The following is a 17,560-nucleotide window of genomic DNA, read 5'->3' as shown; positions in this document are numbered from 1 at the left end:
TTTCAATAGTTACAATTCAATGTGAGCCCATAGTGGCATCAGAAACCCTTGATGAATATATTCTTTGCTATTGATCTGACTATATCTTTGCCACAGACTACTTTAGGATCAATAGCCATTGAAGGTTACTCTTCTTTTGGAAGTGTTGATCATCTCTATCTGGCAAGAGAATCTCCATTCTAAGGATAGACTATGTTTTCCCAAAATTCTAGCACTCTCTTTCTCTCCAACTCTTATGTATCCAACAACAAATTAAAAACTTATTTAATATTGACAAATGAGCTGGGCATTTCCAGTACCCAGAAACAAAAAGTTTAGAAAAGGCAAGTACTTTGCTCTTAGAGTCAAATGGGGTGACACACGGGTATATAATACATAAGATAAATACATGTAATGTACAATGCCAATAACCCTCAGGAAGGATTACAGCACATTTGAGAGAGGATTTATTAGAAGACAAAAAAGTGCAAAAAGTCCTGAATGCCTTGCATTTGAGATCACATAGCTAAAAGATTCACACCAATGAGATACTGTTCCATTCAAATATCAAGAACAGTATAGTAATAATACCTCCGTTTCCCACATATCAGGACAGAGAAAAAGACCATCCTTAATTTTTCTGTATATTCAAAGTGGGAATGATCAGGAGTGACTTGACTTTTCCAATCAGAAAGGAGTTTCCTTGAGACTTTGTAAACTTGGCTAAGTTAGGTATTTATACTGGATTTGAAATAAAAATCCATAACATTGTCATTTTAATCACAACCCAAGTAGCTTCTATCTCACTGTGAAATATGCTTCTGACTTTTAAACAAAAAAAATTCTTAACCTTTTTTGTATGTCACAAAATTCTTTAGAAGCCTGGTGAAGCCTATAGATTACTCAGAATAATATTTTTGAATGTATAAAATACCTAAGATCAAATAAACCATTTATATAGAAAATAGTTATAAAACTAGTTTTTAAAAGTTTACAAACACAAAGTTAATGTTTTAAATAAATCATTTTCCCTTCCCAAAGGAGAATTTTGAACCATATTTATTAAACAATATAATTTCTGAAGCTAGAAATATCAACCACACTGGAAGTTGGAATTATAAAGCCTTTGTTTATATCTAGGTTATACACTTTACAGATGATTTGGAAATTATTTCCCTTCTCTGGAACTTCCCTATCTGTAAAAGAAGAGTGCTGAGTTTCCAATTCTGTTGAACTAGAAATAGAAGAGGTAAAGTAGAAAACCTCTAGCTTTCAATTTTTTGATCCTGGAATCCAGTGATTGGAAAGGACTTTATTTGCTTTGTGTTCATATGACATGATTTCCTTTCTAACACTAACCACTACCCCCCCTCAGTGACCTCCTTTCCCCATCCAACTGAAACTCTGAATAACCTTGTCCCGGATTTGCTTCATCCTGACTGCATAGACAATGGGGTTGAGCATGGGTGGTATCACTACATAAAGATTGGCCAGAAGGATGTGAATATGGCGGGGGATGGTACCCCGGCCAAAGTGGTGGGTGAGGAAGGAGAAAAAGGCAGGTGTATAAAACATGAGGATCACACAGACATGGGCACCACAAGTGCCCAGAGCTTTATGGCGTGCCCCTTGGGATGGCAAGCGAAAGACAGCACAGAGGATGAGAATGTAGGAAACAACAATGAGAACTGCATCCACACCCAGCGTTAAGAGGGCTCCACAAAGACCGAAGATGATGTTGACACGAATGTCCCCACAGGCCAGTCTGGCCACACCCATGTGTTCGCAGTATGTATGGGGGAATTGTACGATGACCACAGTAAGGCAATCGGTGGAGGAGAAAGACAAGGGCTGCAACGATGGAGAAAGCTCGAGCAAAACCCGCCAGTCCCATCTTTCCCAAGACCTTGTAGGTGAGGATAGATGCATAGCGTAGAGGGTCACAAATGGCCACATAACGATCAAAGGCCATAGAAAGCAATGTGGCTGACTCCAGGGCCGAGACAAAGTGGATGAAGAAGACCTGGCTGAGGCGGCAGGGAATGGGATATCATGAGCATGGACCCAGAAGATGGCCAAGGCCTTGGGCACAGTGGTGGTAGAGAGGATGAGGTCTGTGATGGCAAGGAGAGAGAGGAGGATGTACATGGGTTCATGGAGGCTTCGCTCTGAAATGATGACCCAAAGGAGGAGGATATTGCCACCCACAGCAGTGGTGTACATCATAATGAAGGGAAAAGAAAGCCAGAGGTGATTAGCCTCAAGGCCTGGGATTCCCAGTAGAATGAAGGAAGCTGGATGGAATTTGGTGGAATTTGCTGGCAACATGGTAGGGATCAAGTCCCACTCTGCAACCTTTGGATTTTGCTTTGGTTACCACCTGGAAAAAGAGTGATAAGGAGAAATTTCACTCAAATAGATCCAATTACATATGCATTTGCCAACAATCATATTATGTATCAGGCATTGTGCTAAGTGATGGAGAATACAAAGATAAAAATCAATTCTTCTAGGATCTTATTTCTACTGATTCTGGATAGATGTTATATCATGTACAAGGATAGAAGGGCAGCTAAATCGTGCAATCTAGGCTTGGAATCAAGAAGATTCATCTTCATACCTTCATCTCAGACACTGTTATGTATGTGATCCTGGACAAGTCATTTAATCAAGTTTGCCTCAGTTCCTCATTTGTCAAATAGAGGAAAAGGCAAATTACTTCATGATCTTTGCCAAGAAAATCCCAAAATGGGGTCACAAGACTCAAATAACTGAACAACACCACACAGATAAGAATATACAAAAGATATACTCAGTAAGTGCAAAGTAATTTTGTTTAAATTGTAGAGTAAGGAAGGAGAAAAAACTCTCACAGCTATGGAGATTGGAAAAAACTTCCTTAGGATGTAGCACTTAATCTGTACTTTGAAAAAGTCTAGGAATTTCCTGACCCAAAGGTAAGAGGGAGATATAGGCCAAGAGATTTGATGAGGAAATAAAAGAACATACCATAGGACCAAAAAAACTGAAATGACTAGGAAGATTTAATTAGGAGAAGAAAATGATCTTCTAGTATTTAAGGACCTGACATATGGAAAAAGGATTAAACTTTGAGAGACAGAAATAGGTAAATTGTAAAAGTTACTTGTAAAATAGGTAAATTGGGTTAGATAAGAAGTTTTTAAAGTATAGCCTGTGTTCTAGACTGAAACCCCTTTCAAAGTGTTTTCAAGATTAAAACTATTTGCATAGTAATATTAAAATATATTTTACCTAATGAAATGCTCTTCCAACTACATAACTGTATGAAGCTGGATTTTCTCTATATTAATCAAAACAATATATTGAAAATAGATTGAATCCTGAAGCAGGAATATGAAACCAACTATCTTCTTTTAAGCCAGTATTAAAGACTTGCAAAAAACAGATAAGACAATGCCACTTTTACTATTATTTTGTGTTTTGGAAAATTAAAGTTTGTTTTTCCCTGAAAATGTGTTAATATGTAATGGTTTGGGTTGTAAATGGATTAATAAACATTTAAATTTTTTCAGTTTTAATTTCTAATACAATAAATATTGAAAGATATACACATACACGAAAGCCTTTTGGAGTCCTTAACAATTTTTAAAAATATAAAGGAGTCCTAAGAACACCAGGACCCACTGAGCTGGACTATTTCTAAAGCTCCTTTATTTTTTTAATCCTATGGCATGAACTACCTTAAAGGAATATTGGATGAAAGTTTCATAAGGGCAGATTTAGGTTCATTTTAAGAAAATACTTCTTGGCAATTAAAGTTGTCCCAAAATGTAATGGACTTTAGATACTGGTGAGTACTCTATCATTGGAGGTCTTCAAGTTGAAGTTTGATGAATAATTTAATTGTCAGGGATAAAGAGGATATTCCTGTTCAGGTATTGATTGTATTGTTAAACAATCCACTTTTTTTCAGTTTGAAAATGAAGTTAATTAATGGGCCTAGTAAGAAACAAGAATTAGAGTTCCTATGTTGTCCATCTAGATTGCTTTATTCAAGATAAAATTAAAAAGGAGTTATTTTCTCACAGTTTACTCTGTAAACTTTTCCATCTACACAGGAATTTTCTCTATAATTGCTGCCTGTCCTCCTCATCTCAGCATTTTCTGTTTTCTGTTTCTTTAATTAAAATGTGATACATAGTTTAGAACAGAGGTTCTTGTAATAGTCTTCTCTAAAATATAATGCTCTCTGGGTTTCTTTTCAGTTCAATAATTCAGTTCAGATTCAATAATCACCTCAAATGCAGCCAGGAGTTAAAGTCCCAATCCTTTATAATCTCTTTCCAAGTCTTGTCTCCTTTCCTGTGGCCCAGTTAACTTTCTTAGAGGCCTTCTGCAGTCTTGTTTCTGAGGGCTTGAGCTCTGGCTTCTGAATCTCCCCAACTTCCAAGGGTTTGTGCTTAGTCTCCAGCAACAGCAAAGGTAGAAGATGGTATGAATCTATCTCTGCCTCTGAGAGCTTCTAGTGGGCTTATCCTTTAGTGCGCTTGGCCTCTCTGACTTCTGAATGTCCTGGACTGAATCCTGGTTGAGGTTCCTAGCTTATATATGCTTTCTTAAAGGTGTGAATCTTGTGGAACTTTAATAAGTACTAAGTTCATTAGTGAACTAGAGAACTGTTAAGTACCATGCTAAATTAGATAACTGACTTAGCACCTTGTAAGAATCCTAACAGGTTCTTAAGTCTATAAATTTGGTATATATATAAAATAAATAGATACATGTACATATATATAAGTATTTACATATTGATAACCATATTTCGGTATAGTAGTTTTCCCTTGTAAGGCTATATATTTTATTTTATGCATTTAAAAACATTATTCTACAAAGGGGTCTATAGGCATCACCACATTGCCAAAAGAGACCATGATATTTAAAAAAAAGTTAAGAAACTGTAGTATACAGCAAACAAATAAAAAAACCCACGAACACATAGGTACAATACAGCACCATTCTTACCAGCTATGAAATATTCTCCCAAACTATTTAATCTATTCTATTCTTTTTCCCCTTAATTGACCATATACAAACTAAGCTATTCTAAAAGGCAAAGGTTAATGACTGGGTATGTTTTTTTCTCAATTGGAAGATTAGATAAATGATTTCAGACCTACAAAATACCCAATCCTCAAGATTATTAATGACACTGGATTATTCTGCAGTTAATTGGTATTTTCCACACTACCACCTTGTTAAAAATATCTACACAAATCTTAGAACTAGCATCAGTATGCGTAACTGTTATTCTTTTCTTTTTTTTTTTGTCTTTGCTAAATTAAAGAATAATTTGGCTACTTCTGGAAGCCTCTGGCATAATTTTGGCTAGTGTTTATTGCTTAGTCAGAATGAATTTTCAATAGGGTACAAAATTGAATTATCCTGTGAAAGAAGGAAATTTTCAGTATGTATGCTCTACCATATACTACCCATTTTTACAATTCCAATAAACACTGGCTTTATTTTAATATTTTAGTTAAAGGTATTTTAATCACAATTTGTAGCATTTTAAACATTATGATATTTGAAACTACATCAAGTTAAAAATGATATTTTTTAAATTTATGGATCTTTTTACATTCATTGCATTCGATTCTGGCAATGGATGTAAAGAGATTTTTAATTTAATGTATTTAATTAACTCCAACAAAGTTAAGTACTTCATTTTTTTCCCCTGAGGCTGGGGTTAAGTGACTCACACAGCTAGAAAGAGTTAAGTGTCTGAAACCAGATTTGCACTCTGGTCCTCCTGAATTCAAGGCTGGTGCTCTATCCCCTGCAGCACCTAGCTGCCCCAGTACTTCACTTTTTAATCACTGTTTGAAATCAGTCTTACTTCCTATTATTCTGAGTAAAAATCACACAAATCAAAATAATGATATACAGTGCCCACCAGAAATGCATAATTAATAGATCAATTATCTGGGGAGCAAGATAGAGTCCAGACAGTTGCCCAAACTCTGCCCATTGGTCAGATATCACAATACCACAATTTTCAGCTTCTTAATGATAAATCTTCATTATTGCAACAAGAAAATAAAAGTGATTTAAATAATTTATTGCTATGTAGATATTTACCTCATAGTGTTATGGAAAAATAATACTTGAGTATAGGCTTTGAATTTACATGTGCAAAATAATTTGCTCTTTCAAATAAAAGTAGCATATCTGAAATGTTTGTTTTGCTATTATTCTGCAATGTATCTACTCAGAAATTTTTAAGACAAACATGGAATGGTACCATGAAAAAAATGAATCAACGTATAATTTTTGGTAATGTCTATTGGTAATATCTATTATAAGGTTATTTCCTTTCAATTTGTCATCATTTTGATTCGGATTAGCATCTGTTCAGTTTATCCAATGGCCGCCTCTATCTTCTTTTCATAAACCATTACCCACAATCCTCCTAATTTTTCAGAGAAAAAGGGAAGGATAAATTTAAAAGTCACTTAAGACACTTGTGAAAGTAGTCTTTCTTTATGTTATTAGAAACAGCCTTCTCTATCATCCCTTTTTGATGCCTCACTATGGCATGGGAGCAATTTTGAGCTCTTGAAGACTGTTTACCTGACTGGAAATGTGTCAAGCTGAGGCTCAGGACAGCCTATGTATGTAGTTCCCTAGAGCAAGCCTAGCCAAATTGGGAAACATTCTGCCACATTGCTGGCCATCATCACCAGAAAGCTGGTCACTAGTACTTCTTGTTGGAGTCAGATCATGACACCACCAATAAGCAGTGAGGGAGAATGAGGATATAGGGGCAAAGTGTGCCACTTGTCTCAGAGGATAGGCCCTACGCTGACAAAATGAAATGTTAAAATTGCAAAATGCTAGTATTGGAAGGACTTTTGTAAATCAATTAGTCTAACACAAAGCTTCTTAAACTGTGGGTTGAGATCCCATATGGGCAAATGAATGAGGGGGTCATAAAATTATGATTGATTATCAGTAAAATGTTTGATTTGCATACATATTTTATATACCTATATATCCAGAGTCATATAAAATTTTCTCTGGAGAAAATTATAAAATGAAAAAAGTTTAAGAAGTTTGTCTAAGGAATCCCATCTGTAACCTGTCTGAGAAGTGGTTATCCAACCTTTACTAGAACACCTACAGGGATAGAGAACATACTACTTTATGAGATAGACAACTCAATCCTTCTGATACAGGATGCTCTAGGTTCAATATGCTGGTGATTAGTTCTTTTTTATCTTCTCTTTTGAGTATGAACTGCAAGTTCAGAACCTCATCTATCAGATCTACTGAACCAGTTTTCTCCCCACTACCAACTATCCTTTCTCCTTTTCAGTAGGTTAAGGGTAAAGATCTACCCCCAGAGGGAATAAGTTTGATGACAAAAAGATAAAAAAGTTTCATCTGTTTTTCTCTCAAAATCCTTAAGGCAAAGGACATTATGACAGACCTTCCAAATCAGGGAAACATCAAACATACCTAGACCTTGAAAAGACTCTTCTTAGTTGCTTCTAACCCTGGATTATTCTTTGTCACTAGGTCCCTATGTCTCATATACCATATACTTCCTAGAAATTTTACTAGAGGTCTAATCTAAAGGTCTTCAAATCCATTTCTTTTTCTAAGCCTATCTAAATAGCACAAGGTCTGGGGTTCTGATTGTGGAATAATGATATGGATTAATGGAAATAATAGCATGGACAATGAAAAATCTTTATTTCTAAAAGTTGATCTGAGAAAGTTATGGACTCACCTAATCTTGTCCTTGATGTGAGGTTAGAACTGACATAGAAATCCAGAGATCCAGTCACAGGCAGACATTATAAACATGAGCACACACTGTATTTATAAACATGAGCACACACTGTATTTATAAACATGAGCACACACAGGTTCATGAATAGAGACAACCCTGAGAACAGAGAAGTATTTATCTTGTTTCTTCCCAAGAGGCCTAGACTGTGTGACTGAAAGTTGATGTTTTTCAGATGAAATTGGCCTTTCAAAACTACCCCTGGGGATTAGTAATGGACAACAGAAATTACACAAACTCTTCTCCCCACCAATCCCCTCTCTCCTGCACAAATAGCCTGGTGTCACACATATGCACACTCACAGTTTTTTATACTCAGACTCATGTCTTATTTCTCATTCATATCCCTATGAAGTCTATTATATGCACAAGTCTTATACAGACATGCCTTGAACCTCATAATACATACTTATAGAGTCGTTTACTTTCTCATGTACACATATCCTGAGCATTTTTTTACACTCAGTATAACACACACACACACACACACACACACACACACACAACCCTCAGTGGTCATCTAGTTTAAGTCATCTGGAAAAAGAACTTCTTTACTGCAAATTAACAACTGGCCATCCAGTCTTCCTTCAAAGGCAGAATTTTGCTGGATGACTAGCTGATTATTAAATGATCAGTATGGGCATTGCTACAGATCAAAACTTGATTTACTATATTTTTTGGGCATCTGTACTTAGAAAAGTGATGGAGAAAATGTTAATGGTGCAGACAAAAGTGTTTCTGGGGAACTTTTTTTTTTCCTGGAGAGCCAATTTTTAAACATTTACTAGCACAACAATGATTTAAAATTTCCAATTAAGGATAAGTCACTACTATATTCAGAAGATACACATTAGACTTTTGTTTCATTTTTTTTGAACTTCACAAAAACTTTTATTATTTAGATCTTTGAATATAAAATATGTGCAATTCAGTACACAAAGGATGCAAAATGGGAGCTTCTTTTCATTGTTCTCTAAAAATGATAATAGTATATAAAATAAGTTTCTCCAGAAACTATGGTAATGGAATGGCTATTTGAATCATATTGTCATGAGAAGTTCCCTAGTTGATGCAAGTTAATTTGTACATGCTTTCTAAACATTTAGTTTATTAGAATAAAAAGCAAAAATTTTATTGATAGAGGAAAACCAAGGCCATGAAAAGTCAGATTTTTGAAATTCTCCTGGAAATGAAGCCTTTATATTATATAAAATTTTAACAATTCCTACATATGAAATTAAGAAAAATCTAAATTATTCAAAAATGTAAATCAATGTATTATCATGATTCCCAAGACAGTTTAAAGTAAACCAAATCCAACCAACAATTAAACTATTACTCGAAGAAAATTTCCTACGAGAAACAAACCTTTTACCTGGAATTCCCATAGATACAGAGTTAAATTTCTAATATATTAGAACTAAATAAAGTACAGGTCATCTTATTAGATAAGCATTTAAACATAAATATCCTACTCTTATTCTAATAATTTATAATTAATTGCCTTTTCCTGTGGTCATTTTGTTTTATAGTTTTAAAATAGTGTGAAGAATAATGATATTCTTAAGTAGTGAGTGCTTGATTTGTCTCTGCAAATCTTAAATCTTAAATTAACTTTATATGTGTTTATTAGTTTTTTTTTTTAAGATATAAGGTAAAGAAAAGAGCTATCAATATCATTCTCAGTAGTCCTGGATGTAAGCAAATGTTTGCCTCATTTGAAACAAGACTTGATGATAAAATATCAAATTTTCATGTCAAGAATAGAATTATAAGATAAAAGAAGTAATTGCATACTGATAAAAATTAAAATCTATAACACATTGAATGATTTGATGATGTCCACATTCAATATGTTTCTTTTTTCACTTGCACACTATTTGAGACAAATCATTTTGTTCATTTTTGACATCCCAGTCAATATCTGTTTCAGCACCACTGGAATAAATACCAAACAGGGAAGAAGTTTTGGGAATAGACCATAATTCATATTTTGAACAGTTACATCACATGGCTGTTTACTTGATAGTCTTACTTTGGCCTGAATAGCTATACTAAGATGAGGGGAGCTTTTCAGAGAAATTTGCATACCTTTATATGTCTTAAGTATATCACATGGTTCCTGATTCTTTTCTCTAGGGCCAAAGAAAGCAAATTTCAAATGATAGCTTTTCAAATACTCAAAGTCAGTTGTCATCTTGCTGCTTGCCTCTCGGAAACTTTTCCTTCTTTCCCCTTCCACTTAAAAGTATTTTCCCCAATAACATGTAAAAATAGTTTTCAACATTCATGTTTTGTATGATTTCAAGTTCCAAATTTTTCTCCCACATCCCAGGACAGCAAACAATCTGACATAGACTATACATGTATAATCATGTTAAATATTTCCCTATAAGTCATGTGAAAGAAGAATCAGAACAAAAGGGAAAAACCATGAGAAAGAAAAAAAAAGAAAATAACAAGCTTCAATCTGTACTTAAGTTCCATAGTACTTTTCCTAGATATGAATGTCATTTTCTATCATAAGTCTTTTGAAATCTCTTCTCAAGTCTTCCCTTCTCCAGGCTTTACATCCCCAGCAACAATAAAAGATCTTCCTATGGCCTTATCTTTAAATGCTTCACTATCTCATTTACTCTCTTCTGGAACGTCTCTAGTTTATCAATGTCTTTCTTTATGCTGGTATCCAGAACTGCACAATAGTATCCAAAAGTAACTAGTTGTCACAAACGATAGAGTACTGGTTCTAAGATTGAGAAGACCTGAATTTAAATCAGACATTTTTTGCAGTATAATCTTGGGAGAAATACTGAACAATTTATGTCAGCTTCAGTTTTCTCCTCTGTAAAATGGGGATAATAATGACCCTGGGATGATTGTGAGGATAAAATGATATACTATATGTAAAGCACTTCACAAACCTTAAAATAGTATATAAATGCTAACTATTATTACTATCCCAGATATGTTATGAAAAAGACATAGAGTATCATTCCCTTATCCAAGGAAATTGTTTCTCATTGCATTCTAAGACTATATCCCAAGGTTTTTGGATTTGTTGCCATATCACAGTGGACTCAAATTGAACTTTTTGTCCATGAAAACCCACTGACACTAATCTTTTTCAGTCCTACTGTATAATAATGTTTACTCCACTTTACTGTTTAGTCATTTTTCAGTTATCTGACTTTTCATTATCCCATTTGCAATTTTCTTAGCAAATGGTTTGTCATTTTACTCTGAAGCTCATTTTACAGATGAGGAATTGAGGAAAACTGGGTTAAGTGACTTGACCAGAATCACATAGCTAATAAGGATTTGAGGTGAGATTTGAACTCATCAAGATGAGTTTTCCAAACTCCAGGTTCAATACTCTAGCCATTTTGCCACTTGGTTTGCCAGTTCCATTCCATAGTACAAATATTATATTGTGTTGACACTCGTACATATGTTTAAGCTCAAAAAGTTAATGGAACATATTTATCTTTGTTCTGACACTTTCATTATAGACTTGCTGAGTGTGGGTGACACTGGGAATATGCTCCTGGCTGCATATGCTACAGGAGGAGGATGAAGAAGTTTTCTGTTCCTGAGCATAATACTATTCAACTGAGAGAATGCCAAGAACTTTTTATAAAGAAAGGAAGAGATGGAATGCTGAACAACAACAACAACAACAACAACAACAACCCACCAATTTCTCATGCCATATGGTATAGTATTTATGAAAATTTGACTATAGTCATATAGATACATCCTAGGGTCTCTTACTTACACCTGTTGGACATACAGATTGAAGCTAAGAATCATTTCAGATCAACAAACCAAAGATGGTTTTTTTGCTCAGGTAAAAGATTAGTACCAGATAATAACATTTCAAAGGTTATTTCTCATGGGAGGCAGAATTAGAAAGACAAATTGACTCATTTCCTGGAGTTAAACTTGACCCTAATTTTTCAAAATAAATTATCTTGTGGTTAGAAAAGCTCAGGATTTCATGAACATACTAGCTCCTGTGGCAGCAACTGAAAGAAGAATTAAACTTCCAAGTCTGAGGTGTTACCTGCTAAATAGGCGAAAGTTCCTTGATGTAAGGATAATTATTCGGGTTTGAAAGAGATGTCTACTATAGGTGTATTAGTGTTATCTTTCTAATTAATTTACAATACTCTGGTTAAAGTTTTACATACCACAATGATTCACAAGTGATTGAGGTACATAGTAACTCAATGAAGAAAATAAAGCAATGAATAGGAACATTATGAACCAGAATGTTACTCAAAAAATCCATGGTAAGCTAGAGACATGTTCCACCACACAAAGTGGGGAAAACTAAAGGAGGAGAAGTATCTCGTTTTAACCTAAGAATTCCCTTTGAAGCTGGATGAAACAACTCCCTTTTGTGTCCATCAGCCATTGTGGTTGTATGGAATCTTGATTATCATCTCAACATCATGTCCTCCCATAAGAATTTCAGAATTAAGAGTTTCCTTGCCAAGAAAGCAGTTAATATTGTCCAACTCCTCAATTAATTCAAATGAAAACTAGCAATAAGATCATATACAGCTCAAAGAAGGAGACATTAGAGAACCAAGCTGGATTTACAAAGGATGTAAGCCCAATCACACACATGCTTTGCGCCAAGACCAAACTCTGTACCATGCTATCTATCCATTCATGCATCAATCAACCTTAATAAGAAGTTAAGTATTATTGTCCTCCTATTATGGAAGCTGTTTGCTAAAATACAGGCATATAAAAAAAAATTACTGTTTAAGAGTTTGTTCTTTTCTTGCCGAAAGGCTGTCAAACTGTTCATACCGTTTGATCCAGCAGTGTCTCTGCCTATATCCCAAAAAGATCATAAAAAAGGGAGAAGTAACCACATGTGCAAAAATGTTCATAGCAGCCCTTTTTGTAGTGGCAAGGAACTAGAAACTGAATGGATGCCTATCAATTGGAAAGTGGTTGAATAACTTATGTGATATGAATGTTATGTATTATTATTGTTCTATAAGATATGATCATCAGGATGATTTCAGAAATTCTGGGAGAGACTTACATGAACTGATGCTAAGTGAAGTGAGTAGAGCCAAGAGAACATTGTTCACAGCAACTAGATTCTGTGATGATCAACTCTGATGGACTTGGCTTGTTTCAACAATGAAATTATTCAGGCCAATTCCTGTTAGGGTCGAGGGCAAATCTCAAGAGCAGAGTCTGAGGCACTTGGAGGCTTATTCTGCCTGAGTACAAACCAGGGTGTTGACGGGCATTGAGTAAGCTTCATCCAATGAGGTGGAAGCCCTCCTCACTCTTGATTGATTATGCACCTGGCTCTGACACTCTCTGACACGTGACCTGGGGACTATAGAAAAAGGGGTTGCAGAAAGGAGAGGAGCAGTAGTGTAGTAGAGTAGAGTAGAGTAGAGTAGAGTAGAGTAGAGTAGAGTAGAGCAGTAGATTGTAGTAGAGTAGATTAGAGTAGAGAAGATTAAATTCATTATGCTTTAGGATTAGAGCATTAGGATATAGGGAATATTAATATTTTGAAAATAAAAACTATCGTTTAAAAAAAGAATTTGTTCCTTCTTAATGTTCTCATGGACTGAATTTCTGATTTCAGTAATAAGTTTATAGATATATTTTGAATTTCTACCATCTGCCTACCTGTCTGTGTAGTAATTGTATATTTGATATGATGCTATAAGATATAGTGTCCATAATAAAACAAGTTTTCTACTTAAGTCAAGAAGACTTGTGTTCAAAATCTGCCCCAATCATGTTATCCTAAGAAGAAAAGCTATTTAACTTCTCTGAATTTGTTTCCTGCTGGACAAAAGGAAGGTAAAAAGAGAGCACCCACTTCATGTGATTGATGGAAGAATCAAATGAGATATTGCTCTCCCTCCCCCAGCCTTTAATATAAGCTTTCAGGGCTATAAAATCAGGAGCTATCCTAGATGGATTATAAATGCTAGATATAAGTAGAAGATTTTCTTTAAAAGACTTAGAAGTCATTCCTGATTCCAAATAGATCTTACTTTAAGAAAATTGAATCTCTAAAAATTCAACTTCATAAGTTCTATTCTCTGGGGTAAAGAGGAGAGGGAGGAGATGAAGAAATCTCTGCAGGGTTATTAATGAGAGAGGGTACTTTCTTGTGTTTATACAGGTTATACAATTCCCCTTTTTGGGTCACTAGTGGCCCAGAACTCAAGGGTGCTTAAAGAAAAAAAAAATTAACCACCTGAGTTTTCTTCTCTCTCAGGGAATTTGGATAGTTCAAGATCTTCCTATATTCCATACCCAGTGGACTTTCTAACTTATAATCTATGAAAAAGGGCAGAGAGATATCTTTACCCAGCATGCCAATTGTGTCTGTAAAAGGCTGTGTTTCTTGACTAGGAAGAGACAGAGTGGTACCTAGTATATGCTTGCCCTGTGATAAGTGATGGGTAGGAATCCAGTCTTAGGGTAGTTGAGGAAAACAGAAGAGCTAAAGAATTCCTGACCCACATGCATACTGTCACACAGTCATACAAACAATTCCATACATATGTACAAAACATAAGCACACAGGCACAAAGGGACCTAGCAGATATACATACACATATAAATGCATTTTCACATATGTACATAAGCACTAACAAACACATGATCACATTTCCAAATAGTCATCTTACCAGTAAGCAACAAAATTGACTGCAAGAGAAAGAAGTGATCAACTTTATAAAAAACAAGAACATAGCCGAAACTAAGACTGGGAGATGCAGAGACTGGAGGAGATCCAGGAAGTCCACATGTAAGTACAAGATGAGTTGGACACACTTAAACAACATTTCATGTGTAAAAGTCTAAAGATTCTAATGTATTATAGGTTTACTATAAGCTAACGTGTTCCAGGGCAACTAGAATAGTTTTCTCTGTCTTAGTTGCACTTACAGGCACAATGTTAAGAACAAGAGAGGTAATAGTTCAATTGTCTTCTCTGAAACAAATGTAGATAATGGTGTGAATTATCTTAATTGAAGAGAAAAGTGAATAGGATTAGAAAGTACTAGAGATCTTATGAGGATTGACTAAGTGAATTGGGAATTTTAGATTGATGAAGAGAAGACTCAGGGTGAAAATCAATAGATTTATTCTCCTTTAGCAAGCGGGGCAAAATTAATGGAGAGTCTGATTTCAGCTCAAGACAAGGAAAGCTATTCTGACTATATTCAATTTAACACTTTATTACTAAGTCCCTACTATGTAGAAGATAACAGGAGTCATGAGATATAAAAAGCCATCCTTGGAATCAGGAAGTATTTTGTTATTTTTCATTGTATCTGCCTATCCATGACCCCATTAGAGGGTTTTTTTGTTTTTGTTTTTGTTTTTGTTTTTGTTTTTGTTTTTGTTTTTGTTTTTTGTTTGTTTGTTTTGGTTTGGTTTGGTTTGTTTTTTTGACAAAAAAATAATAGTGGATTGATTTACCACTTCCTTCTCAAGTTAATTTGACAGATGAAAGAAAAATGAGATGAGTAGGATCACACAACTAGTTTCTGAAGCTAGATCTGAACTCAAGTAAAGGAGTCTTCATAACTCTAGTTCTAAGCTTTCAGAAGTATCCACTGTGCCCCCTAGCTGGAATTTAAATGCTAATTGATCCCATCAATAACCAAACTAACAAAAATCCTACAATTATCTTAAAAAATATAGAAAATACATTTGACAAAATACAACATCCATTCCTACTAAAAACACTAGAGAGCATAGGAATAAATGGAGTCTTCCTTAGAATGATAAATAGTATCTATCTAAAACCATCAACAAGCATTTTATGTACTGAGGATGAGCTACAAGCATTCCCAATAATAACAGGTGAAATAAAGCTGTCCATTATCACAACTATTATTCAATATTGTACAAGAAATGTTATTTTGTTATCAATGTTATCATTAACAGAAGACAAAGAAAGTTAAGGAAATAAAGTGGGTAAGAGGAAACAAATTTACATGCTGACACACAACAATGTAACTGAGGATCATGTAAGGAAGAAATGGATATAGTAAAATAATTTCATGTTTTCTAAAACTGAGAAAAAAAAACTTTAAAAAAGTAGTTTTTTAACTGTGCTCCTTTTAGAGGACACATGTCTAAATGCAAAAACTATTTTGATTCAATGCAGTGGAAAACTTTCCAATAATTAAAACTGCTAAAAAGGGAAAGAGATGACAATGGAAGGAGTCAGGTCTCTATCACTAGAAGTCTTCTTACATTCTAGTAACATAGATGACAATTTGCTAGAAATATGAAAAAAAAAAGAATTCTTATATAGAGGTAGGAGTAATGCCTTTTGTAATCCTTTCCAACCCTGAAATTTGTTTAAAACTATGTTATACATTTATATAGCAATTTAATATTTAATCAATCAAAAGCATTTATTAAATATCTACTATGTATCAAGCACTGGGCTAGGCACAAAGAGATACAAAAAAATAATAATAATAATAATAAAACACCTCTGTCCTCAAATAAATTACATTATTTTGGGAGTGATAACATCAATAGGAAATGAATATTAACAAAACAAATACAAGATAATAGAAGAGAGATGATAGTATCTAGGGAGGGTCAGGAAAGGATCCAAAGAAGAAAGCACTTGAAATGAGCTTAGCAAAACTAGATTTTTTCTTAAGAAGTGTAGATAAGAAGGGAGTGCATTACCAGGCATGGGGGAGATTGTACTTGGGTACAAAGATAAGATATGGGGGGGACCCTAGAAATATCTGTTTAAATGTTTATTTTAAGTTTGCAGTATATGTGTATGTACATATAGATAGATAGATAGATATAATATAAATATATAAATGCTGCATATATATATACATATATATATAAATGCTAATTTCCATATTTTTAAGTAATGTTTTAAAAGCAAGAAAAATAGGGAGAAAACTTTCGTTCAATTTCTATTTTACCGTCTGGATCTAATATTATCAGGGCAGTTTTCCTTGATAACTTCTTGATATATGATGTGCAGAGAGAGAGAGATAACACTGACTAGACTTGGAGTGATTTTGAACCCTGCCTCAGAGATTTAGTAATTATATGCAATAACTTAACCTCTGTTTGCTCAATTTCCTGATTTGCAAATTTACAATTTTGGAGTAGATGGTTCCTAAAGTTAATTTCAATTCTAGGTCTGTATGTATATGTATGTGTGTATATTTATACATATTCTTTCTGGAAAGTAAGTCTAGAAAGGTTTTGAAGGACTTTAAATTATAAACAAAGGATTCTGTATTTCATCATAGAACTAATAGGATAAGACTGTAAACATAAGCATTACTATGTCTTGCATCAGCAGATATTTAGTGAATTGAAAATGATAGGGGAGTGACTAGAGAGGGAGATTAAATAAAAGTTCCTGAAATGACTCTAAATTTTCAAATCTGGTTGGCCAGAAAGATAGTAGTATCCTCAACCAAAACAGGGAAATTCAGAAGAAGAGTTTGGTTTGGAGAGATAAATAATAAGTTATATTTCTGGATTTATTGAGTGTAAAAAGCACTTTACTCACATCAACCCTATGCTTAGTGAGTTAAGCATTTATCAATATTTACTGTGTGAGAGGCACTTTCCTAAGTATTAGAGATAAGAAGAAAAGCAAAAGACAACCTCAGTTCTTAAGGACGAGTCTAATGGGGGTGGGGGGGAGGAGGAGAACAACATGCAAATAAATGAATGTAAAAAAAA

General features: G+C 34.3%; 1 protein-coding gene across 1 annotated transcript; it reads right to left on the bottom strand.

Annotated features, from left to right (window-relative positions):
• Nucleotides 1–1,177: 1,177 nt before the first annotated feature.
• On the bottom strand, nucleotides 1,178–2,307 carry LOC141559926 (olfactory receptor 52B2-like). The gene is given in 3 exon segments (XM_074297583.1): nucleotides 1,178–1,779; nucleotides 1,781–2,013; nucleotides 2,016–2,307. Coding segments are annotated over 3 exon segments (954 nt in total). The 3' UTR covers nucleotides 1,178–1,350.
• Nucleotides 2,308–17,560: the final 15,253 nt, after the last annotated feature.

The sequence above is a fragment of the Sminthopsis crassicaudata genome, chromosome 3 (genome assembly GCF_048593235.1).
Source record: "Sminthopsis crassicaudata isolate SCR6 chromosome 3, ASM4859323v1, whole genome shotgun sequence".
NCBI classification, from domain to species: domain Eukaryota; kingdom Metazoa; phylum Chordata; class Mammalia; order Dasyuromorphia; family Dasyuridae; genus Sminthopsis; species Sminthopsis crassicaudata.
Note: the sequence above shows the minus strand (reverse complement) of the source record. Positions and strands in the feature narration are given on the sequence as shown.